Here is a 26,488-nt window from a genome sequence, read left to right as displayed (position 1 = left end):
CTGAAGAATGCTGCTTGTATATACCCATCACCAGAAACACACAACAGACTTTGGAGAATGGTTTCCAAAGAGATGCAAGGCAGAAGCAAATACAGAAAAGACAAGTCTAATTCAACAGCTCACCTGCTTGGATACCTTTGTTGAGCATCCGCGTCCGTCGCTTGTTACTAAGAGCAGAGCTTGGCCCCCAACAAGCGCTGCTTGAAGTGGAATCTGATGAAAGGGAGATTGCATTCTAGAAAAAAAGGATGCAAGAGAACAGAAATTCCTGAAATTCTAACCAAAATGAACAGGAAGTGGGTTTTAAACAGCAAAAAAGTATAGCCATCACTCTTTGTTGTATCTTAATTCAATGGCTACTTAGATGTTTATCACAAGCTGACCAGTGTCTCTTAGTGCTACACCACACAACAGTCAGCCTTGACTTTATCCTCATGCACCACTGCATTTTCAGAATCCCATTATAGTAAGACAAGGACATTATTTCTGTAGGCAAGAGATTCTGTACAGTGCTGAGCATCCTCCAACTCATTTGTCCAGAGTTCATGGGACAATGTGACCTGTCAAGACAGACTTAGAAAAAAACCTCTGCTGCAGTAAGATCATTTGTTGGCTGGGCTTTCATGAGAGACTGCAAAGTGTGAAATACTTCTGCTTTGGGAAGAGCGAGAATAAACATCTAAACTGAATCGTATATTCCTACCCTCTCAAACCAAAAGCCTTTAAAGGTTGCTGGGTTTGCTGGAGGGACAAACTGTCTTGAAAGATCAACATACTACTTTGTAAATTCACAATGAAATCCAGTTCTGTACCACTGACATGAGTCCTTTCAAAACACAGGAAGTTCTCTCACCCTGTCATCCTCATTATACAAAGTTCTCCAGGCAGAGAAAATTAAACTCAATAAAAACAAGAAATAAAAGTCACATGGTAAAAGCATGGCTTAGGCAAAACACTAGTTTCACATTTTCATCATTCACACAAACAGAAGTGCCAGCTGCAGGGATGTAAGCAGCACAACTTTGTTTTAATAAATTAATTTAAATTTTATGACATTACAAGTTTACAGCCATTTAAGAAGGAATATACTCTGTGAGTGTAATGTACCTAGTCCGCAAGCTTTTTGGTTATATAAAAAACAGAGAAGGTTAGTACTTTATTAATAGCAATTAACTGACAGTGCATCCCCAGGCTTCAAATCCAACAGTGCAGCACAGACCAATCTCTGCAACCATGCTGAATTTAATTTTTAATTATGAAACAGATTTTTTTTTTTCCTTGATAATAGCAATTAGTATCCTATTAGTAACTCATAATGCTTGCCATGATGGAAATGAACAGAGGCTTTTTTATTACCTTTTTATTGAACCTCTGCTATCACCACTTCAGTGCTAAACATAAATTTCATTTCAACATTAAAAGGAGGCAATTTTTACTCTCATGCATACTGGCAAGAACTGATTTTTTAGTTTCATAAAACTATTACAGCTCCAGTAAAGTGCACTAGACAGATGTAGTAGATATGCATCTCTTTTCAAAAAACAGAAGCAAATTTAAATACATGCTCGGCAAAAGGGAAGAGTAAAGTAAGGAAAAAAAAAAATCAAGATAACCCATTTACATGCACATGCATATCAGCCTGCTGAAATAAATATAAGCAGCCATTCAATACTGAATATTGACATGCATATTCCTATTTGGACTAGAATATTCAGCGCAGTGCTTTCAAAGCCCTTGAGCAGTTGAATAGCGCAACCTTTAGCTTTGTACCTGCTACCAGATGGCAGCTTGAAGAGTGCTTTAGAAATAACAGAAACTGGAATAGATAAAAACCTTCTGGGATGGGTTCAGCATCTATAAATAAAAAAAGCTGTAACCAAGTTTTCTGGAAGCAGTGCTGACAATAGGCTGTCATAAAAAACTGAGCTACAAAATGCAGTGCTTGCCTGGAAGATTCATACAGTAGTCCCTCTAGGAGTAGGGTTCCTGCTACAAATAAATATCTGTCTCTGAACCACAGATATTTGCAACTAAAACAAAACAGTAAGTGATGATTTCTGTTCAACCAACCACCACAGAAACTACCAAAATTTGGATTTTAAATTAAGTTTACCATTTAGCCTTTAATTTCCCCTTACTCCGTATTTGAGGTTGGTCATGTATCTCTTTGTATGTATTTTTAAAAAAGAACACAACATCAGCAGATGAAAGATACTATTTTCTAAAGTCATATGGGTTCAATGCAACAGCAAGCACCAGGAACAGTGAGCCTTTATTCTCATAAAAGTATTACTGCAATCAGTTATCTCATGGGTGATTTTAACAGGCAAAAGACAAGATGTTGGTTTTAAGGTCAAAATAGACATTGAAAGATTAGTCTTATGAATGTAATATGGAATAAAACCATCCCCTAAACAGTGCAACCATGCAAGAAATGCTGGATCCGAATTTCATTGTTAGATCATCAGTATTCTGAGTAATGGTCCCAATGTTGCAAGTTTATGAGAATTTTATTTTACCTTTAAATAAATATTACAAATAAAAATATTAACAAAAATATTTTTAAACATTCTTAGTCTTGAAAAGGACTGCTTCTCCCCTAGACATGCATTCATTACCTTACTTGACACACAGACTGGGTTTGAGTGGTTTCTACTAAAAAACAAAACCAAAACAAAACAAAAAAACCCACAAACAATACCTCATTTTAATGAAAGCAATTAGTAATGATGACAATACCACTGTCTTCCAGTAATACAAAAAAAAAAAAAGAAATATTTCTTAGTTGTTCCTGTACTTTTCAGCATTAATGTACATTACAGAACACCAAGACTTCGTAATTTCTTACTATATTCACCAAATCCATGCCAAGACCCTCTTTAAGGAAATTTTCATTTCTCCTCCAAAGGACAATGGCCAAATTCAATTGAAGTAATTAAAAACATTTTCTCCACTTTAAGACAGCTTTAATCCAGACTGTTCACCTAGAATTTTTATGGCTGAGACTTGGTCTTTTAATATGCCTCGTGTGCCAAATACAGAAATTGAAGAAGCTTACAACCAACACTCAAGCAAGACAAAATAATTCCAACACTTATGATAGACAAACAGTAAGAAATTTCAAGTAATAATTCCTACTGTTATGAAATGGTATTTATCATTGCACAGAGATAATTCAGGTAGCAATATGCAGTCAGAATCTACGACCTTAATTTACCACCACCATCTTCACAATTGCTAAAGTACAGAACCTGCAGGCAACCAGAAATCAGATACAGGAGGATCTTGCTTCCCAAGACAAATAAAGTAAGAAACAAAAGGCAAGAACAAAGGGATAGAAAGTACAGTTGATGTTTTAAGACAGTTTGATCTCATCCTTATTCCTGGAAAGGCAGAGACACTTGTTTGAGCTACTTTGATCTAAGACAGAAGCCTACCACATAAACGACACTCTCTGGGAAATTTTAAATGATTCTCTGAATAACAAACTCTACTACTATACAGCAGTTTAAAAGTTCCTGTAAAGATTAGTCAAAACTGTCTTTTGGTCTAACCAACCACATACCTGGATCTCTTTCCTTTTCTTGGCTCTTTCAGAAGGAACTTTTGGATATTCTACACCCACTGCTTTGCCGCTTCTCTTGTCCCACTTTTCACAGCGACATTTCTGGTGGTTGATGGTATAATAAAGCTGGGAAAGTCTTGGTGACACCTGCACTCTTTCATGCCCAAAAGCCCTGATTAGCCTGGCAGTATCAATGGTGGAAATGGAACTGCTCGCCTCAGTCTGAGTAGCAGTTTCCATCTCTGTTTGGGTCACTGCATCTGATTCTGAGGCGGCAGAACTGATCATGGTGCCATGATCTCTACTAAGCCTTGACTCTGAGGAAGTGTCACTAGGAGTTTCCAAGCATTGCTGGTGCTCCAAAATTTTATTCATGTGGCGGATAATTTTCTCTCCTGACCTATTTTTACTGAGCTTAACAAAGCTATTTTTATCATGGGTGATATGTGGTCTTTCTTCAACACGTGTTGCATTAGGCTCCAAGGTACTTTCAGACATGCTCTGTTCTGGCAGTCTTATTTCCTTTGGTTCTCTTCCCTTTATTTTCTTTTCAGAAATGTTCTTTTCAGATGTTGTTGGTATTATTATATGCTTAATGGGATTCTGAAGGACCCTGGCCAATCGATGGAGGCGTTCAACAAGAGACAGTTCACTATTACTCCTAAAATCACGGTGCTGGTGTCTCTTCTGGCACTCCAAAAACTTAATCCAGAGCTCATCTAAGCTACCACTGGAGTGGGTTCTCTGTCTCCGTGGTAGGTCTTTCTCCACATTCTCACTAAGGCAAGTTGTTTGACTACATGGCAAAGGATAATTTCTAGCTGCTTTTCGTTCTGCTGCTCTTCTGCCATGCTGAAGTAGCTCCTTCCTTGATGTTTCATTCCCCAAAGATGCACTAGCATTTAGATCCTCATTCTTGCTGTAATCTGCTTCCACAGTGAGTGGAAAGAATTCATTTTCACCATCTTTTTTATGATGAACAGAGACACCACGCTGATGCCAATGTCGTTTTTTCCAATTCTGCAAGACAGCACTTGAGGGAGGTCTAGCATATCCAATACCAGAACTGTCTTCTGACAGCTCACTGTTGGACAGGAAGTAGCTCTCACACACGGGCATTGGATGATGAAGGTAGAACCGTGAAGATTTGAAGACTGAATGAGTGGGTTTTACAGACTTCAAATGATCTGTATGTCCTAGAAGAGAATTAAACACTTAAAATGTTTTGTTTCTGTACAAGGAAGCAAGTAGCAAACAGCAAATCTTAAGAAGGATGAATTTCATCCTAATACTTTGCAATCACTTCAAAGTATTAAAAGCAGGAATCACTGTACCCATTCCTGAAATTCAACAAACTTAGAAATGAAGTTTCAGCATTATTACAAGTACATAAATAATGTTTTCTATCATTTGCAACACAGAATCCAAGACAATATTCTATCCAACTGAATCTGAAGGAATAATCTAGTCACACCACAGGTAATTACTCCGACCAAAAGTTGGACTGAGTCTTTTTTTTGTATTTATGGAAACTCATGACAGGCAGCTGCAACTCATTTTGCCTCTTTTCAGACAAATGCCCAGGGAGTACAAAGGCCCTCTAAGGCTATGCCTAAACGTTATCTCTTAACTAACTCAGAACAGCACTATACATAAGACAACCAATACCAGCAGAGCTCTTAGTGTGCCATCAGAGATGGTTCTAAAACCTGGCTTTGCTTTCAAGCTCAGATGACACATTCTAGTTCAAAGCAGCAGTTAAATCCCTCCAGAATATGCTACTATCTGAAATTACAAAGGACTATATGCAGAAATCCAATTATAAACTCATTCGTAATAGACATACATTAAGTATGCATGCAGCATGTGCTAGCAGGAATATACTCCAAAATAAGTTTAAAGTCATTTGTAATACACTCTAAAAAAAATCAAATTTTAAAAAGTAAAAAGTGTTTAATGTTATGTTCTTTGTATAATGGATTACATTATATCATGAACCATGAAGGCAGAAATTAAGAATTATGGCTACTGCCAGAAGGATTTCCCAAGTACCTATGCTCACTGCAAGATATTCCGTGCCATTTTAGCCAAGTACATCATTTAAAGATGCCTTATAAACTAGTAATAGCTTTAATAGCAATAAAAAGTTAATATAAAAAAAGAACTGTCTAATGGTAACAACACTGACCAGGTAATGGGGAGCTGTCAGCAAATGCATATCAGGCTCCATTAGTGGCAGGAATCACACCCATACTAGTTTCTCTCTATCTCTCCAACATTCCTACCAAGTTTGGGTTTTTGTTTGTATTTTTGTTGGTGGTCTGTTTTTTTCCTTTAACAGTCTTGTTTCTGTGACTGTGACCTACTGATGAAAACAGAACTGGAAACCGGGTCTTCCTTCCATCATTTGAGCAAGTTTTGCCACTGATCCAGCAAAAGCGTGGCAAGTCCCACAACCAAGCCTCTCCCTACCCCAGGAGGAACATACCTACCTACCTCACCAAGAATCACAAGCTATGTTTTTATAAAACCTCAATTCCACATGGAAAAAAGCGGTGCAAGATAAGCTTATGAAAGGTTACAATTGTGTGAATTCACACTGTTAACACTGCCTCATAAACCTTACTTTTAGTCACTTGTTTTCCTTGTATTTTATATAATTTTTCCCTTCCCAACACAAAGACACTGCAGTGTAATGTCAGAATCATGAACAGTGTAACCAGACCAGTCTCACTAACTCCAAAATTGGAGGAATTTGTCTTCCCATACAAGGTCAATATTCATATACTAATGTAAGAGGATTCCTCCACATCCTCCTGACAAATGAAATCAGGCTTGGGAACACTATGCAGAATTTTTGCTATTTCTGTATTTTTTAAAAGTTACCAACAAAATGGAAGGAATGCAAACAGGCAAAAAATAAAGGTAAGTTTATATAGAGAAACTTTTTAAAAAATACATAACTTGCATAATTTTAAGCTCTAGACAAGCTCTGTGGGTAGAAGTAATCTTTTATTAGACCATCTAAAAATACAGTGCAAGAAGTCAGGGAAATTTTAGACACACAAGTCTTTCTTCAGAAAGCTTGCTTAAATTTCCGACTGTACTGGCTGGTTTATCAAAAGATGATTTCTGCTTACAGTTCTGTTCTTGCCTGTGTCTTTAGACCACCACACGTACAGAAAAATACTATTAGATAATTTTATATTAACACTTGTGTTCCCCTTTCATTTTTAATCAGGCTATTCAGAGAAAGATATCTGTTGATCTCTGCTCCAACACGATGTGTTGTTTGTTACTGCAGATTCTTGTTCGGAGACCTCACTTCTATACACGCACTCTTTCCTCAGCACTACCACCATGATCCAGCATTCTTCTTCTGAGCTACCCACAGTGAATGAAGAAAGCATTTTTCTATACGAGTCCACTTCTTTTTGTATTCTTGCATTTTATAAATGCTCTCAGAGAATTTTTCTTCCATTAGAAAAACTAGGTTCAGACAACATTGTCTTTATTGTTGCAATAATTCAACTACTGATCCTTTGTACGCTTACAAAAAAATTAAAATTAGCATGAAATAATTACTTCCAGTGTGTCTTATGCAATTATTTTAAATTATCTTCTGGAAATACCAAAATCTCTCCATTCTGAAGAGAGAAGCTTCAAACAAAACCCTTTCTAAAATGAAAAATTAAAATAATCAGGAGAAATCCCTATTAATATATCAGCACAGCTCTGTGGGGTGACCTTACCCCAGGCATATTGAGCTGCCTGCTTAAAAAGGACAACAATAATCACACTGAGGTACTCCATTAAAATCTGTTCCATTAAATGTCTTCATATAACAGATTTACATGATGCTAAGAAAAATAAAGGGGCTCTGAAAAACCCTGTATATGTGACTGCCTAGAAGAGAGTGGGAACTCTAATCCAGAATCCATTATGCCGTTCATATGTTTCAGGTCCCATCCCTCATCAACAGCCACAATTACATTACCTCCATGCAATTTGCTCACTCTCTGTTTAATATAGAACATGCTGGAAAATACTATACCATGCAATAAAGAGCTTCCCTGAGGAATTCATAGTTGCATTTAGGAGAGATGGCAACTACTCAGCAATTTTCTTTTTACAGTTACTTCTGTCCAGGAACAAGATGCAATTCTCAAACACAACAAAATCCTCATCCCTACTCAGACTCAAGGGAGTTCATCAGCCACCCAAAATTAAAGAACGAGTGCACAAAAAGACTGTCCATCAGGACTAATTTTAGTTACTGTCACGAGATACAGTGTCAAAATCATCAGTTAGCTCAGCATAATTTAATTTTGCCAGTATTCTCAACAAATAAAGCCTTAAAGTAGGCTACTAGAGGAGTAAACCCTTACCTTCACCTCTCAGGAGTACCATCCAACAAGGTTAATGGAATGGAGGAAGAAAGTGATATCAGTCAAATCAAATTAAAATTCAGCTAAATACCAAAATAACAGAGATACTTTACATGACATCACAAGACATCAGCATATTTGTGGGCAGCCACACAACCCCAACCCAATATACACAGCCATCCTCTGCTTTTATTTACCAGGGAATTTCTCTCATTTTCTACATGGGCATCCTTTCTACACTTAATGCTCATGTTCACATAAAGAAGACTTCACATTCCACAAACTTAACAGTGCCTTTAAAAAACCAAACAAAAAACCCAAACCCCATCATATTTAAAAAAAAAAAAAAAATCAACCAAAAAAAAAAACCCAAAAACTTACAAAGGCTCTGACAAGCCCTGGGGCAACTGAAATGCTAGAAAATATCCAAGTATTTGGACAGTTGGGGAGACACAGAAAGTTGGGGAAGAGCAAAATGAGTCAAATTCAGCACCTTCAGGCAGACCATGAACAGTATCATGAGACCAGAAATCACAGATCCTGAAAAGTAATTCTTTTGCTCTGCTTTCTTTCATGTGTATGAAAACACATGTAAAAATAAACACAGGTTTTAACTACCTGCAGTAGCTTCCAGTGGTATCATTTGCTCCTCAGCCCAGGCTAGCTTGGGCTTGGCCCTCTTACTGTAGATTACTTCTTTATGCTTGATAGCCGTACTGTCTGGAGGATTATCACCCCTTAAATCAAGCACGTTTGCCAGAAACCTTGAAGGAAGAGCATCATTTGACCCTGCAGAGAAAGACAGCAATAATTACGAGTAAAAAGAGAAAGCGGGAAAAACAGATACAGAGGTTTCACAACAAGGACAAGGTCTGAAAGAAAGCCTGTTATCCAAGCAGTAGTACCAATATATTCACCAGCCAACAGTCATGATCCCTAGCGAGCAGTTCTAGTGACTAATACAGCAACAGTAGGTATTGCACCACATTGTTTTCCATGATCTTTGGTGGAAAGCTTCTTCCGTGAAAGGTAGGTACATTTTACCTATTGTACTAATGAGCAGAGACAAATACAAGGAAACGAACATTAGACAAGTCAGCCAGGAAGCCAGACACAGGACTTGAGTCCAGACTCCCTCATGCTCTCATAAAAATTCCAGACATTTTCACTGACTGATGTAAACATCTATTTTCCAAGCTCAGAATAGCAATAGTGAAAAACTGAAAGACTAGAGCAGGTCTCTATAACCTCTAAACAAGAATTTAAGACAACAGCAGCAGAGCTCTCTTACTAGCATATCATTGATTCCTAATGTTAGAAGCTTAAAATGTCCCCTAACTGATTTACCATCCTTGTCATCACCACCTGACATTCAGTGGACTTACTCCATTTCTTTCAGCTACTACTCATGAGCTAAGTATCTTAGCTGCAGCAGGGAGTTTATAAAACAAAATATATCTTTTAATTCTGCTGTACATTTTCTAGAATGCTGCACTGCCTCATATGCATACTACATTTTCATATCTAGCATCATAGTTTCTGCAAAACAACAGACCCGCATCACATTTGTTTCTCTCGTTTTGACCATATTACAACAGACAGACTGGAAAAAGGTAATGAGGAGAGACGCACAAACAACTACAAGCACAATCTGTGGCTATAATGACTAACCTGTGCACTTACTGTCACTGCTGTTATCAACCTGCCCCCCTGGGGCACATCTGCCAGGAACTGGACATGTCTGTAATATTAAGTTTTGTCTACAAATAACTTTGGCTGTCAAAAAGCACTGACTGAAAACAACCTGCGAATAAGACTTATAATACTTAACTGATGCATTCTTTGCATACAGGAGAGAACTGAAAAATAACAGCAGGCAAAGCAGAAGTTGATGAATCACAGAGCATCCTTTCCTCCAGTAAACAAGAAGTGTTTTTTACTGGGAGATGGGAGGATGTGGGGAAGAAGTGAATATATATTTTAAACGACAGTTACAAATACACTGTTTATAGAAAGGCTTTCTACACTGGAATCCCCTAACATGGAGGAAAGAAATTCAGTACTGAAAAAGCCATTATTCAAAATGCAGGTTGTATTATGCAGATATTTCAGAATGCACACATACCAAATTAATAAAAAAAATTGGGAGAATGTACATAAATAAGGGAATTGAAAAGGAGAACTGGCAGAGATATGAAAGAGTCTAAACTGAATAGTAATTCCCAGAAGAAAGTAAATTATCAAGCTGTAAAACATTGAGCCTTGTTTCTTTTCACTGCCAGAATGGAGCACTAACATCCCTTTCATCAAAGAAATTGAAACCATAGCCTTCAAGTCAGGACTCGTACATCTTTGTGTTATAAAGTGGTGTGAACATGAATAAAGACATTTTTCTACTTGAAAAAAAACAGTGCACTTAATCTAAACTGCTAGAACAGAAGAGTTCTGAGCTCAACTGAGACAATTCTGCATATGAAATAGAAATATTCTGATCCATGAACTACAACCATCATTTTGCATTTGGAAGACCTAAGATAAGTACCTGAGTGAGAGCTTTCAACACTGGTTTCTGACCCAGCTGGAGAAATTTTAGATCCTGCCTTTAGATAAGGAACATAATACATCCCAGTACTTCCAGAAGGTTTATACGGCAGCAATAAGGGCTGATCTGTGGGGATGGAAGGCAAAGCAATTAACAGAAGTCAGGCTTTAATCCTTTAATGCAACTGAAGAAAAATGCAAGAAATCAGAACCCAAGGAACTACTGACAATGTTCACTGTGGTAAATCTGGAGAAATACCTTAATATTTAGGAAAATAAATTGCTATTATTAATTACTTAATTAACTATTTAATACCCACCCAATGGGTAGAAGGTTGACTGTTGCTTAGCTAGAAAAAATAGCTTGCTTACCTATTCAATACTAGATTTTTGACTAAGGCAACGAACACTGACTTAAAAAAATAAATAACTCTCATACCCACTTGGCTCCCAGTTGATCCATATTTAATGAAACAATTTTAAATCAACATGGATATCTGTTTCTTACATCAAGAAAAAGTGTGCTGTCATAACAGAATTCCAGCAGATGTCTGGACCAGAACATTAGCTGACTTCTGACAGCAAACAGAAGAGGTGATCAGATAGCTGAAATATTTTTTGCACTCTAATATAATGCTCTCTCAACTCATAATATTTTAAACACCCTGAGAATAGACATACAAAGCCTGGAGCCCAGGAAAAAAATCATGAAAGCTACACAAGTCTACACACATCAGTAGTACAAAACATCACTGTGACTGCGCAACATCCACACTCCTCTGTCAACAGATATTAAAAGCCCTCCACATTCTGTTTTATTCCATTGAAAATAATAACGTGCATATTTTCCTCTTAGTTTTTGTACTACCTTGCCTAGCAAATCAGTAATCGGATCTCTCTCTCAATAAACTCTGAACAGTGAGCCAAATCAAATTATCTAGAAACAAATGTCAGAAAATTTTCCTGAACCAGACCTGTACATAACAAATTCAGTTCTAGATAAACCTGAACTGAATCACAACTGTATTGATACAACTCCCTACCCAGAAGGCTGCAGAGCCTGAGTTTAAGGGCTGGGGGCTTTCCCATATGAGTAACTTTAAGCCTCAAAATTATCTCAAGAAAGTTACTTCCACAAAAAAGCTGGGTTTGATTTTGGGTTTTAATACCTATAAATATAATGAGCTTGAATAGACTGAAGTCTATGCATACATATAAGACACTCATTTGCTCACCACCCTGCCTTGGGAAAGAGGAAATCTTGTCAAGAGATGAAGTTGCATTGTTGGGAAGTTCATGTGTTTTCTGGAGAGACGACTGGTGGACAGCATTTTCACTGCCTTGTGAATTAACATAGATTTCTGCTGAAAAGGTTGTTTTTTCAGGACTTTCTGTTGTTATCTGAGTGCTAGCATCAGAAGTACTTTTCCCACTTTTTGCAGGAGCTACAGAGTTGAAGGTATTCTTCAGACAACATCCTCTTGAACCTGGAACAGTGACTTGCGGGCTCTCACTGCTTTGCAGAGGCAGCTCTTGCCCTGCTGTGCTTGTAACAGAGGAAAGCACTGGGCAGGCATCTGCTGAAGACACTGGTATTGGGAAGGATGAAGATCTTTGATCTTCTGGAATAAGGTCAGCAGGTGATAATTGAGGTACAGCTTCTAGTAAAGTTTCTGGAGTTTTTAAAGACACTAGTTGAGTATTAACTTCAGGTTTATCCCCTGATTTCATCTCATGTTCAGTGTTCCGGCCACTATGCAGCTCTGAGTTATTACATTTTGTGGAAAGAGTTATGTGGACACAAGAAAGTGCTTTCTTAGTTGGTGATGAAGGGGATACAGATGTGGTGGATAAAATCTCATCTGTAGATGAATGGTGAGACATACCAATTTGCTTTCTTGCAGCCTCCTTCTGAGTGAGAGGTACTTTATCAGAAGGACTTTTCTTCTCCTTTGCCAACAACTTAAAATGGGTCTTCAGCAAATCAGTTTGTACAGCTGGACCTGAACCTTCTGATCTCTCATACAATTGCATGTGGCCAGGTGGGCTGCTTTTCTCCTGCTGGTATGAGCTTACAGAATGAGCTTCATTAAATCTATTCATTTCTTGACTGACTCTTGTATCACAGTCAATTCCCACAAGTCTGGCAGTATGCCTGCCCAATTCAGCCGCATCTTGAGGCAGAACATCAGAATTTTTTGCACTAAGAGTCTGTCTTTTATCAGCATGGACGCTTACACAATCCTGATCTGACAAACAGTCTGTTTCTTGATAAGCTCCAACTCTGTTACTGTCAGCAGAGACATGAAACCTGTCTTTCTCAGCAGAATAAGCAATCTCATTAGACACTGAGCCAGCAAGCATTGGACTTGGAGGACAGGTCTTAGATCTTTCCCAGTGTTTGTCACACCTCTGCTCCTCAGTGCTAGCAGGGTCCACATCCAAAGGCATTATCCCATCAAGACCGTCGCTACTAAGACCACTGTCAAGTGCCATGAAAGTCAATGGTGACTGCAAACGTTTTCGGGATGAAAAGGTGATAGAAGTGATTTGCTTAGCCAGATCTTCAGAAGACTTCTCCGTAGACAGCTTCTTCTGAGCTGGTAAATGGACTTCTGTTTGGATATCAGGAGAAGCTGCAGATCTCATTGCACGTGTGTCCCATTCCTTCTCCAACGGTGGATGAAGTTCAGCAATGGCATCAGAATGACTAGCTGCAGTTTGACATTGGTTGCAGATAGGCGTTTGAACGGTACTTAAAGATTTAAACTGCATATCCTTCAGCAGGCAACCATCAGAAGGATCAGCTCTATATAATGGCACAGCTTGTCGTAAGCTTGACTCTGAAAGCTCCTTAGTCCTGACGGCTTGAGAGTGTTTGTCAGTTTGAAATCTTTTGTTACTTGGAGTTTTGAAATGCTCTATGTCCTGTTCCTGGTTACGGCTATACTCAGAAGCAGCTTCCAAACCACACACACATGGATCCTGAAAAATACAGAATTCACAGAGGATAGGTGGATAACTTCCAAAATCTGGATTGCAGAATTCAAAAAAAGGCTAGTGCTGTCAATAATCAATAGTCTGTCATCATGAATGGGCACATGCTTTTTCTGGAACTCATCTATTAATGGAACTAATTTTAAAAAGTCTCTTATTTTAAGTGCTAGCAAATTAGCTATATATATATATAACATGGTTTTGTTGCTATAACAAACAGCAGCAGTGACATCTATAACAGAACCCTTTATTTTTGTGAACTATAAAGTTGTAACTCAGTTAAATAGGCTAAGTTGTAAACACCTCTTCAACATCACTCCACTCCCTGGAAAGCAAAAATAAAAATTTCTTCCTATCAGTTGGCTTCATACACAGTCCAGTTCATAACACACTAGGAATAATGACTATCTTTTGAAGGAATATTCACTATGTAAATTCACAGGTATTTAGAGAGATACATACATATCGCTAAATCTTTGTGACTTCAGTGATAATTTTACTAATTGAAGTAATAGCCAATTAGCCACACACAATATCACAGAAACAACTTCAGTTAGAAGAGATCTCTGGAAGTCTCTAGTCTGACCTCTTGCTCAAAGTAGGGCTAACTACAACACTGAAACTCAGGGCCTTGTCCCATCAAGTTTCAAAAATCTCCAAGGATGGAGATCTTGTATGCAATTTAACCACTTGTGATCCGTAAATTACTGATGAAAGGCAGCCCTTCATAACTCCACGGAAATACAACTGCTGCCAGTTATAAGTACTCAAACCTTAACCAAGTATGTAATGTTAAGTTCTGGTGACCTCCAAATCAGGTGGCAGAGACACACTAAAACTCTTCTGGTTTGGACCAGAGTCCAAACAAACATCGCGCTATCAAAGCACTAGATTACGTGACATTATAGGGTTACAGGGATACCTCTGCATTAGACATTTTGTTATGCCATAACTATCACTATATGAAACAGGAGTTGATATAAAAGACTTTCCCTTCCACTTGAGTTGTTTGACTCTAGCATTTATGAAGCAGAACTAAAATGAAAAGGAACTCAGTCACATTGGAACAGTTGGGAAAAAAAGAAAGCTGTTCTATACAAAGCATGAGAAAATATCTAATTAGAAAAGCTTTAATTTTCTGTAAATGATATTTCTTTTTTCCCCTAAAACAAGTATGCCAATTTCCCTCTCAGACAGGAGCCATAATAAGTCTTTTTATTTTTATGGTCACAGCCCACTGCTGACAGTAATTAGAAAATGACTGAAAATAATCAGAGCTTTGATTTGCTCTTTAAGGTAAATGACAACTTATAAAAACTTTCCAATTCTCAGGTGCAGATCATTTTCATTCTCCCATCACCGCAGATATGTTTGCCACAAACACTATTTTTTTTTTGTTTGGAAAGCTGATGACAATGCTGCAAAAAAAAGAGAACGTATTCCTAGCAACGGGTAAGACACTAATCCCACCAAAAATAAGGAAGTTCACTATCAGTTGTCTCTGCTCATAAAGCCTTTTTAAAAAAATGTTACCTTTACATCTTCATCTGATCATGTAAGTTGTCCCACATCTGTATCACACCCAACTATCAGAGACACTATATTTAGGACTCTGCTATCTGACTACATGTATTGTATTCAGGTATCTGGCACATATTTTACACAACAGTATAAAATGTTGTGTCTTAAATTACCTGCCTGTGGTCATTTAGGAAACTGACACTAATAATTTACTTTAGTACTAACTTCTGTCCTGGTTTCTTTGCCTGATTTTACTAACCCATTTTCAGCATGCTCTCCAGTCCTCATTGCTTCCACTTTCTCCTGTACCTCAAGCCCCATTCCACCATCAAAAAAAAAAAAAATCCCAGCAGCAACAATCAACAACAATTTATCATAGCAGGTAAATAAAATTAAAGCAACATATGCTATAGCCCTCAGCAGAATCAGAAAAAAAAAATCCACACCCTGCTCTCTGAGCATACTCATCAGATGGTGTTGCCTTTCAGCTGCTTATTAATAAGACAGATTACTGACACTGCAGTTAAATGGAAAATTCCCAGGGCTACAGCACCTGCTCACTAAGGAACCTATACCTTCTTCTGGCACCTCAAAATGTAACCTAGTTTCTCAACATATATTCAATACTTTGTATGCAGAAGGTATCACACAGAGATAAAAGGTATGAAGGGATCAGCAAATGGCTCTCTAGTTACTTGCCAGGCAAAGTAGAAATAAATGTGTCTAAAACCTCAATGAAGTTTGGATATTCCAAACTCTTCTTTCGACTCATTACAAACAGCACATACTAAGAGGGCACATTCATTGTCTGCAAAGATTTACCAAGATTAACAAGACAGACAAAACGTGATCCTCTCACACTGACTGGCTCACCACCCTCATTTCCCCACTTTCTGCAAGTCCCCACACATGTGGAGAGATCAGGAGGAAGGGATGTATAGGGCTTGTGCTTCCAAGACTTTGCTCATTACAGCAGAAGTTCCCAAACGCTGACAGCTGATCTTTGCAGCAACTTACCTGACTGGTGTAAGCAGAAGGTAGTGTGGAAGAAAAGAAATGCAAGTATCTCTATATTAAAGATTGCACTACAAACAAATGAATAAAATACCACACTCGCAGATGCATGCAGAAAACCTGTTACTCTAAGAGCACGAAGAGAAAGCCTTGCAAGAATAACTGGGAAAACCTTAAAGTTACCATTCACAGTAATTTATTGCTATCAGGGTTGATCAAAAAACTGCAACAGATTTTGCCCTGAAGCAAACAGAGACAACTACTCACCTGATCCATTAACACTGCACCTCCAATGAGGGGCAATAACACTGGAATACTAACCTTTGGAAGCAGCTGTATAGACTCTGGAGAAACGAACATTTAACTACACACTGAGATCCCCCTCACTTGTATATGCACTAACCAAAACAGGTATCATACCATTAATCCCATTCCTGACACAAAATACCACACCATACTTCACACGACATGCTAGAAAGCAGCTCCCTCTTACATTATTTCACCCAGATTCTCTTTGACAGGTCAGTTTAGCATCAGAGGCAGTATCATGGTTAGTGAACACTGGAAATGGACAAAAGACAAATAATTTCATCAGCAATCAAACCTTACACTAACGAGCTCTAATGATTTGGATGTATGTGAAACTATAGGCCACCAGCCTTCTTTAGAGAGAATTTAAGTATGCCCATCATTTTATTAATTTGTCAGTATCTGCACTTCCTTAAGTGTCATTCAAGATTACAATACTTCCATTGCGGTGCAGAGACCAAATCTGAGGGAAATGTACTTCTATGGAGACGGGCCAGATAAGCTTATTTCTAGGAAAAAAACAGAATAAAAATCTTGGCTATTTTATTTCTCCTACTGATTGGAACAACTGTGGAAACAGCAGAGTATATTTCATTAATGAAGTGCAACACAGGTCCCCAGATGATTACATCCTCAGCAGCTGGCTGGAATTTGGAAACACAAATCAGTCAAAAACATTTTTGGTGTAAGTCACGGTATAAACAAGTATTGCACAACAGATTTTCCAACCTTTCTACATCCCAGATGTCATTAGCAGTAAACTATTTCAGCAAGGTCTGGATTATTTTTCTGAAGCAGTACTTTTCTGTGGCCTTCTGTATTCTAAGCAAGTAAACTAGTTTATTTGGCTTCCTGTATTTCCTAGAGCCAAGGACAACAAGGGACTGCAGCAGAATGCAAGGACACAGAGCAGTCCTGTGCCAGGGTAGGGGTGCTCCCAAGACAAGCTCTTCCCTAAAACACATATCAGTTCAATGGCCTGAAGTAATACACAGCAACTCCTACTACTGAAAGCAAGCACAGAAGTTGCTATAAACTCATCTTGCTAAGCCTTTCACATGTTTTATTGTGCTTGTTATGTGTCATCTTTCCAAAAAAGATCTGTATGGCATATGATCCACAAGAGATTGCAGTGCAAATTTATAGCTACAACTCAGTGAACTTCCTGAAAAAGTGAGAAAGCACAAGGAGTGGAAAAATACAGCATATAGTGGAAGAATACAGTATACAATGGGGGAATGCTCTTAGGTAAGTCAAGAGACAGCCATTTGGCACCCTTAAAAATACAGGTGGGGTAGTAAGGTCCTCAATTTAGATGGAAAATTCTTAGGTTTAATATGGTAAAACTGTACTTACATCTTACAGCAACTTAAAAATCCCTCTATATCAACTGGGGGACTAAAATGAACGTACAAATGGCACAAAAAGGCGGCTAAACCTGAAAGACAATGCTCCTGGAACAGAAGACAGCCTACATATCTTTGGCTTTTCCCTATTGTTCTTTACATTCATTTTATCTAGAAAGACTCTAATTACTTCAGTGGAAGGACAGTAACAGGGCTGATTTCTGGAGCCTAGGACTGATTTTTCGTATGTTTTTCCTAAAAACACCAACAAACAATTTTGTGACCAAAGAGCGTCACCCATTCTAGGATTAAACTTCTCAAGGCTATCAAAATAGTAAGTACTCTATTGCAAACTTAGCTGCTCAGGCGAAAAACAGATCTCTACCGCCACACTAGCATGGCCACAGGTGCAGGAATTATTCATCAAACAGTAACCTATCTATAGGCTATAGTATACTATATCTAACAGTAACCATCTACAGGAATGTCTTGGCAACCCTCTGCCTCTATCACAAACAACTTCATAGACAGTGCCATCCGCTTCTCAAGCTTCACAAGACCCATCTCTGGACAATCTGAAATGTCACATATCTTAGGCCTCTTTATAAAGCATTTGCAGTTAATAAATCTCCAGCCTCTGCCTCCTTTTCCTCCTGAAGAAGCACTGCACTTTCTCTTTCCATGAACAGCCAGTTAAGACCCTTAGGAAGAGTCTGTATGAAATTGAGTCAATGCAAAATGTAGGAAAAACCCTCTGTGTCAAGAGTTCCACACTTGCCATCTATTCTTAAGCATTTCTGCCAAGCTTTAGTGTTTATTAGAGAAGCATAACAGCACGAGTGGAGGATTTCTCTCCTTGTGTAATGGAACAGCTATAAAATCAACAGGAAGACTCCACAAATGAAGTGTACCGTAAACAGACTCACTGTGCAAGGTTTGTCAGTCTTACAGAAGAAAAAGAAAATAAAATACAATTCTGAGTTGCGCTCATGACCACTGCCTGCTATTAGAGATATAGTTTCAAAATTCAATTTTCATATCGAATGTTCCCTTTTTTGGGACACTATTCAGCTGAGCACTTGAGTACATGTTTGGAGCCCATTTATGTGCATATATCCCAGTCACCTCCTTAAACACTCTGCTCAGCTAGAACTTGAGAAATCATTATGATGCTTCTTTTCTAGAGCGTCTGTTAACACATCACCAGTGACAAACAGCTATCAAACAGATACTTGACTATCTCAAAAGATAGAACAATCCCTAGAATCAAAAGATCACTGAGAAGAATTCTCCCAAGCTGTCCTGCTTCTTCATTGCATGTTTTGGTGGGTTGTGTTGGGTTTTTTTATATATATACAAGCTTCACATGCTTCCTGCGGTAAACAATAAAATATCACAGTGGTACATGATTTTTCTCAAGTTGTCACCTATAAAAACGAGAAGCAGAGTCTAAACTTTCCAAAAAGAACATTCATCATAAGCCTGCATCAGAAGCACTAAATAAAGATGACGGTCTGACGAAAGAATTGTTTGGTTGACTGCTAGGAACAGTTTGTCTTTCTCAGTCTTAAAGTTAAGTAGAAGGAAAATATCTTTCCATAATCTTTGTTCTGTTCTTTTTAAGTCAGCACATGGCCAGCTTTGCTTTATAAATTCAAGGTATTTTTCAGAAGATTTTCCATTAAGTTTACAGTAGATTATTTTGTCAGCAACAAAACTGGCTGCATTTTTTTCAGTAAAATAGTTTTCAACTATCTTTATTTCAGTGACATATTGTTTTGCTTGGAGGGAAAAACACATTTATCTTAAATATAACCAAAAAATCCAGCCACCTTTATTCTGCAAATTCAAACCCATTTTTTATCTCAAATTAAAGCTATTGTAGAGCAAAAATATTTTCAATATCAAAGCAGAAAGTGTTGTGGTAAAACTAAAACAATTTCTTGGAATCTTTCTTTGCAAAACTATGATTAATTTCTTCTTACTTTAAATTGGGATAAAACAATTCATAGCTGACACTGGATTACATAAAGGTAAAATACTTGGTTCCAGTCTGTAACAAGTCAATGTTAGGGACAGAGCTGTGACCTAACAAAATCCGAAAGTTAGGGGGAGGGAAAGCTTCAGGGCCTCTAGTTTTTAGGAGTAGACTGAAGCAAAAATGTATTTGTGTTTTGGTTTTCTTTTTTAAGAACTGTCTGAATTTCTAAAGTCAATAATGTTGTTAAAATAAGAAAATTGTTAAAATATATTTCTTTTTCCAGCTCTCCAAAGATTACATCAATACATGATTAACTGAGAAGTTCGGTCTGATGTTTTTGGGGAAGTTGATGTCTGAATTACCAACACTGTTCATGCCCAAGAAACTATAAACACAAACACAGACTACTCTTAAAACACAGCTTTTCATTCTTGCTAATGCGAGGCTTTTAAGTAAAACAAACAAAACCCTACTGTTTTTCCTGGGAGGCAGGCAGTGTACAGGACAAAAAAAAAACCAAAACAAAACAAACAACAAAACTCAAAACAAAACAAACAGACAAAATAAAAAAAAGGAAGACACTGGCCAAAACTAAGGGGATTTGTCTGAAACACCAGATTAAGGACAGATTACAACTGCTTTTTCAAATGCAAATTTCCTACATTCTCCTCAGAATCTGCCCCAACCTTTAGGTCTGCCTAATTATCCAGTCTCTCCTCCACCAACTCAAGGGTTCTCTGTCCTGCACACATGAATACACCATACATCCACTACTCCTATTACACAAGCACCTCCAAATTTTTCCAGTCTGTTCTTTTATTCAAAATACTCTCTATGAATAGTGCCTTATCTTGGGACACATGGAAGGCCCCAGAAACCATGACATAATTAGACTGGACACTAGATAAATGCTGAAAATGGATATTTAAAGTGAACTGAATACTCCTGCTTAAACAATTCTCAATCCAGACACACTATATATCAATACATGAACTAGAAATGCTCCAAAGACGACAGGCAAAACATGACAACAGTTCAATATTAAGTTTTACACAAAAAACAGAGCTGTTAAGAGCTTGTTCAGTCTGTATCCCTGCCCCAAATCAGCATTAACTACACTTAGATTATTCTCTAGAGATACTTGCCCAAGCTCTTCTTAAAAGCATCCTATGATTGACACTCCATAATCTTCTTCTCATCATCCTTACCGTTAAGGAATTTCTTTTCTAATACGACTCTTCCTTGCACTTGAAGCCCACTACCTTTGACACAGTCAACAGAAAGGAGGGACAGTTTACTCCCTTCTTCCCTGAAGTATCCTCTCAAAAATAAACACCACACTCCTTTGCAAACGTTTCAGAACACACGGGAAGTAACACAACAAATACTGCTATGGCCTAGACTACTGCACTGTACAGTAAACTCCTTCCACAGAAGGAAGAGTTTACAAGGCACAATCAGCACATGCATATTTTGTGAAAAGCAGCACTCTTAAGCCAATTAAGAATCATGAGCTGTGTGCACTTTCTCACCACAATAACACCAATTCTCCCATTACGTCATCACTGATGATACCTCTGTCCTTCGTATCTTCCTTCAGGACATCTTCAGTGATGTGTCACTCCCCCTCATCCCAAACCACCACCACCCCACCTGAGATATCCAACTACTGTCTTTGGAAAAACAAAACACAAAAACAACCAAACCCAAACCCACAATATTATGCACTGTGTCCAGTCCTAAAAGATACCCAGGAACTGACTATGCCAAAACAAGCATCCCCCCTAAAACAGAGGTCTCATTAGTCTGTATTCCCCTCTCTCTGTCTAGCCACCAATCTTAAAAAATGTTGCAGGAATATAATTCATCATTTTAAGATCACAAGCAAGAGAGTAGCATTTATCGCCCATTTAAAAAACTTTCTCCAGAACAGCTCGTTTGTCTGTTTTGTACCTTGGCTAGTGCATATTTCCTGGCACTCAGAAGCAGCTCTGCCTTTATTTCCTCTATTCTTTGTTGGTCCTCTTCATTGAAGTCTGACACAGATTCCTGAGATCGGCTGGCCAGTTTTAGCTTCACCCACGCTACACAAAGAACATAAAACAGAAAGCAGTTCCCTTTCCATTTTCTCACATCATATACCATAACAGTTTTATAACTTAAAATCAGAACTTTGCTAGGCATTTCTAGCTACCACGACTAAGGCAACAAAGATCACTATGAAATAACTCATGGGACTGACCAGGAACAGAATTTAAAATGCATCTTTTGAACATTTCTTTGGAAAGGTGGATCCAGGACCCATTGACTCATTCTGTCATCTTTACAGTCTCAGGCTCAAGTCATCACTCTCACACAATCCCTTCCCGAATTCTTAACTGAGCACATGGCTAATAGCTACATGGACAAAACACCTTCTCGCACCAATGTTAGGCAGAAGGCAGCATTTGAACTGGAAAAGTACAATGCTATCCCATTCTATCATACTACATAAGATGACTAAAAAACATTGATCATTTAAGCCCTGTGCCATTAAAGCCTACACTAACAATATAATATAAACACCTTTAAAATCAGGGGAAGAGAATCTGGTCCTCTTACATCCATACCCCGTCATTTCAAAGCAATCCCTTAAACATATGCCTAAATAAAGATTTGCCATTCTAACATAACACTTGATAAAACACAACTGAGACATTTTATTACCTCGTGCTTTCCTCTCCTCTTCATCTGCACTCTTCAGAATTTGTGTTGTATGTATCACAGATGATCCATTTCTCAGAAGGTTTTTGACATGGGCAGCTAGTGAATCTCCACTGCTACTGTCATCACTCTCTTGCATGCCTCCTGCCTTGCTTCCAGCTACACTAGCTTTAGACAATATGCTCTGGAAACCTGCAACACTGGCGACACTGCCTAGAGGCTCTGAGGAAGAAGGATTCCCCAGAAGGTTTTTGACACGGGCAGCTAGTGAATCTCCACTGCTGCTATCATCGCTCTCTCTCATGCCTCCTGCCTTGCTTCCAGCTACACTAGCTTTAGACAGCATGCTCTGGAAGCCTCCTGTGACACCAGTGACACTGCCTAGAGGCTCTGAGGAAGAAGGATTCCCCAGAAGGTTTTTGACACGGGCAGCTAGCGAATCTCCACTGCTACTGTCATCACTCTCTCGCATGCCTCCTGCCTTGCTTCCAGCTACACTAGCTTTAGACAACACGCTCTGGAAGCCTCCTGTGCTATCAGTGGCACTGCCTAGACACTCTGAGGATGAAGGATTCCCGAGCTCTGAAGTTCTTACAGTGCTGACTTCACTACTTCCATTGCTTTGTGCAAGACCCACCAAACCAGGCTGATTTCTGTCTGTAGTTACACTACTACAACCTTCTGGCTCAGCCCTTCCTACAGATTTTCCTGACCTGAACTCTTTGGTCATTTCTTTCACCATTTCTTCATGACTGTGCAAACTGGTAACAAAAGAATTTTCCCATCTTAAATTGCATGCGTCATAATTCAGCGGATTTATTACCAACCCTCCTTCTTGCATACTTCTTTGGGTCATACTCTCATCCCATGACAGTATCTTCTGAAACTGAGGGATGTTGTCTTTCCCTAACCTGGAACCTTCAGGGCCATCCTCCTTTCTAATCAGCACTGGGGAAGACTCAGTAGTTTCTCTTGAAGAGGCAATGGAAAAGAGAGGATCACGCCACCTGCCAGCTATATCCTCTGCCTCTGCCAAAAGCTCACGTATTTCTTGCAATGTGCCAGATCCAATCAAAGAATCACTTCCGTGACCCTTACTTCTCTTACTACCTACACTTGAAGTTTGTGATCCTCTGTCAACTTCCATTTCATTTTTAAGTCCAGCCAAAGAACTGGCAGTCCATCTCTGCAGGCTGCTATTCACATCTTTTGACTCACTTTTAGCTAGATGATCCTGAGCACTTTTTGGAACAAGCATGGGACTCTCTTTGTCAGAACGGCAGCCAGGTGAAAGAGTCTGCCGCTGCTGGTTTGGTTCAGCTAGTCTGGAGACAGATGAACACTCTGCCTCCCGCTGTGTGGAAAGCGGAGCAGTTATCTGCAGTTGGTGGCATGACATACTGCACTGACTCACTGGTTTGTCTCCAAAAGATCTCGAGAAGTAGGGAGAGAGTTCACGGGGTGACATAGTATCAGAGCCAACTTCTGAATTCATTGGTATAGACATACTGAGAGCAGAAGTGCCGCAGTTAAAACTTGTTTGCAATTTACCTACAAAGAAACAGAAAATTCATTAAGTTTAGGGCTCCAGAAAACAGCTGCATCAGTAAAGGCTACTTTTTCCTTGTACTAAAGGGCTTGTAAAGGAAAGGAAGAATTCTAATATTGGAAAACATTTAGGAAACTGATTTTAGACTGAGACTCGAACTGAGACTTCCATGCAAATTGTCTACTGAAAGATATCTCTTAGACCATTTTGGATAAATACCAAAGAAACTATAGAACTTAATTAAATTGCTTTTAAATAAATGTTCTTAGATAAATGACATAGTGCTGCTTGAATGCCCAAATGAACACTCATATTATAAAGGTATCCTTGCAAGAAACAGAAGGGCTGTGGGGCAGTATTTCTAAAATATCCTTTTGGACGAAGTCAAAGGACACACTACGGATAAGCTTGTTTCCCATTACTGGTTAGAAAGGTCCAAAAGCAGACAAGATACATATGCAAACGCTAGAAGTACAACACCTATTTGCTCACTTTGTTAAAAAAAAACCAAACTAATTTAATGGCAAATGCTGTTCTTAAATCCAGGCTGGCAGATACACAGGGCAATGAAGAGCCTGCTCCCAGGTACGGCTGCCAACAGCTGTTTACTTTGTTTCACATGCAATTTTGTTTCATGGCCCAACCTTGATATTTTCAAGCACATTAAACAGTCCAGCGCCCAGCTGAATAATACCTCTGTTGAGGACAACTCTACCCTTGTACCAATTGCCAAGTTGTTTCAGTTGCCAAGTCTCCCACAATGCTTAAAGAAGGTAAAAATAATAAAAGAAAATAAGCAAGTCCAACAAGCATAAGAAGAGATGCGCTTAATCACTTCTGGTCAGAAAAACAGGTCAGTGCAGGATTCTTGAAGTCACAGATATTCAAAGGTATTTTGATTAGACAGGTATTTGTGAAAACCCTTCAGATCCACTCTTCCCCACTGGCTACAAGATGCAAATGCCAAGACAGAATATGTTAAGGAAAATACACATTTGAAGTAGTTGCAATGCACATTTTCACATTTTAATGACACACTACATGGGCATGTCACTGAAGAACATCTTAGGCCTAATTGAGCACACACTGTTCTTCATATAGAAATGACTCAATACTTGTTAAGGTCATATCGATTTATTAATTTTTTTTATTATTTGTAATGTTGAGATGGATGGATTTATGAACTGATCTGGTCAGTCATAAAATGCACGTAACTTTTTGTCACAGTGAACACACCAAGAAGTTTCAGAAAGAAAGAGAAACCAAGACTTACTTCTCTCACAGAAAGAAAAAGTCTGGTAACATTTCTTTAATCTTCAGATACAAAACACTTTCTTCTTAAGAACTCTCGTAAAAAGAGAAATAAAGAAAATAAAGAAAAAAAAGATAAAATGTCACTGCACTGGCTAGAAGATGTCACATAGCCATGACTCTCTTAGTGAGAAGGCACGTTTTCAAAGCTTTTAATGCTTACTTTTCCAATGCCAAATATCTCACATTAGAGATGGGAGAAGATCAACTTGTATGAATGAAATGGCACAGCACACAAGAAGAAACACACTTGACACTACCAGGTCAAGAACAACCTCACAGGTGAGTCTGAACTTCAGTGTTCTCTAAGGCTTGCACAACACAAGTTCTCCTTCCCCATACCTTGCGGCTGTGGAGTGGTCCTTGTCAGCATGTCAGTGGAGTCCTTCAGCGTCCTAAGCTCTGAAGGGGAAAATTCCACTTCCCTGATTGGTCCTCTGGGTACAAATGGCATCAGTATAGTTCCAGGTGACTGATCAATGCCAAGGTTGTGAAGATATATCTGGTAAAAGAAGAAGTAACACATAGAGCACTCTTACAGAACGTCAATAGATTCTCAAGTTGCACGTTTTCCACATCATCTTAAACACAAACCACTTGCTTTAAAACATCTTGTGCCTCAGCCTTGTCCAACTTGCACTAACAGTTCACCCAAAACACTAAAGCAGTCACATATGAGACATCATTGCCAGTTTATCCTATTCTGTGGACCATGACTGACAAGCCTTTTTTCTAGCTAGTATGAGTAGGCCTATGCAGTGGACACCTCACAAGCCTTGTGCAGCCCAGCAGAATGACCTACAGGTCTACTCCTCATTAATTTATGTTTGGCAGTCACTTAGAAATAATTTGCAAGATCTGTTCTGGTGGTGATAGCTTGTGCTTGCACTCACCAATAGTTTTCTTGGGGTTTTCCTGACCTTCATCACGCACCAAAGGTAGCAACTGGCAGTAGCCTGCTACCACCAAACCAGTGGTCCAGCCCTTTCCACAGGACCCAGAAACAATGGAAAAGGTCAGCAAAGAAGAGGACACATCTTGCTCTTGTGACAACAGCCAACTGCTTACAGCCTTTTTACTCAAATGCATGCTCTGTACACTGCATGAGCAAGAACTCTGGTACTTCAGAGGAGACTGGTAAACTTCAATGACATTTGCCGGCTGGAAGGAGAACACAAAGGTTTAGTTTAAACACCTTCTTCCACCCCAAATGACTGCTGCACAGAAAACATTATCAGACTTAGAAATTCAAGCTAGGCAGCA

The 26,488-nt window shown here is 38.7% G+C and overlaps 1 protein-coding gene across 5 annotated transcripts in view; it reads right to left on the bottom strand.

Moving 5' to 3' along the window:
- ALMS1 (ALMS1 centrosome and basal body associated protein) overlaps window positions 1–26,488 on the bottom strand; it is a 76,023-nt gene that overhangs the window by 15,173 nt on the left and 34,362 nt on the right. For 4 of the 5 annotated variants that reach the window (XM_055794469.1, XM_055794470.1, XM_055794471.1 and 1 more), the window contains 8 exons: window positions 25,568–25,727; window positions 22,369–23,916; window positions 21,616–21,746; window positions 11,730–13,479; window positions 10,496–10,621; window positions 8,572–8,742; window positions 3,566–4,761; window positions 124–235 (listed from right to left, as the gene is read on the bottom strand). In XM_055794469.1, coding sequence (XP_055650444.1) covers window positions 124–235; window positions 3,566–4,761; window positions 8,572–8,742; window positions 10,496–10,621; window positions 11,730–13,479; window positions 21,616–21,746; window positions 22,369–23,916; window positions 25,568–25,727 — 5,194 coding nt within the window. The remainder of the gene's footprint in view (window positions 1–123; window positions 236–3,565; window positions 4,762–8,571; window positions 8,743–10,495; window positions 10,622–11,729; window positions 13,480–21,615; window positions 21,747–22,368; window positions 23,917–25,567; window positions 25,728–26,488) is intronic. The other variant, XM_055794472.1, reaches the window with a different exon arrangement.

The sequence above is a fragment of the Falco peregrinus genome, chromosome 2 (genome assembly GCF_023634155.1).
Source record: "Falco peregrinus isolate bFalPer1 chromosome 2, bFalPer1.pri, whole genome shotgun sequence".
Taxonomy (NCBI): Eukaryota; Metazoa; Chordata; class Aves; order Falconiformes; family Falconidae; genus Falco; species Falco peregrinus.
Note: the sequence above shows the minus strand (reverse complement) of the source record. Positions and strands in the feature narration are given on the sequence as shown.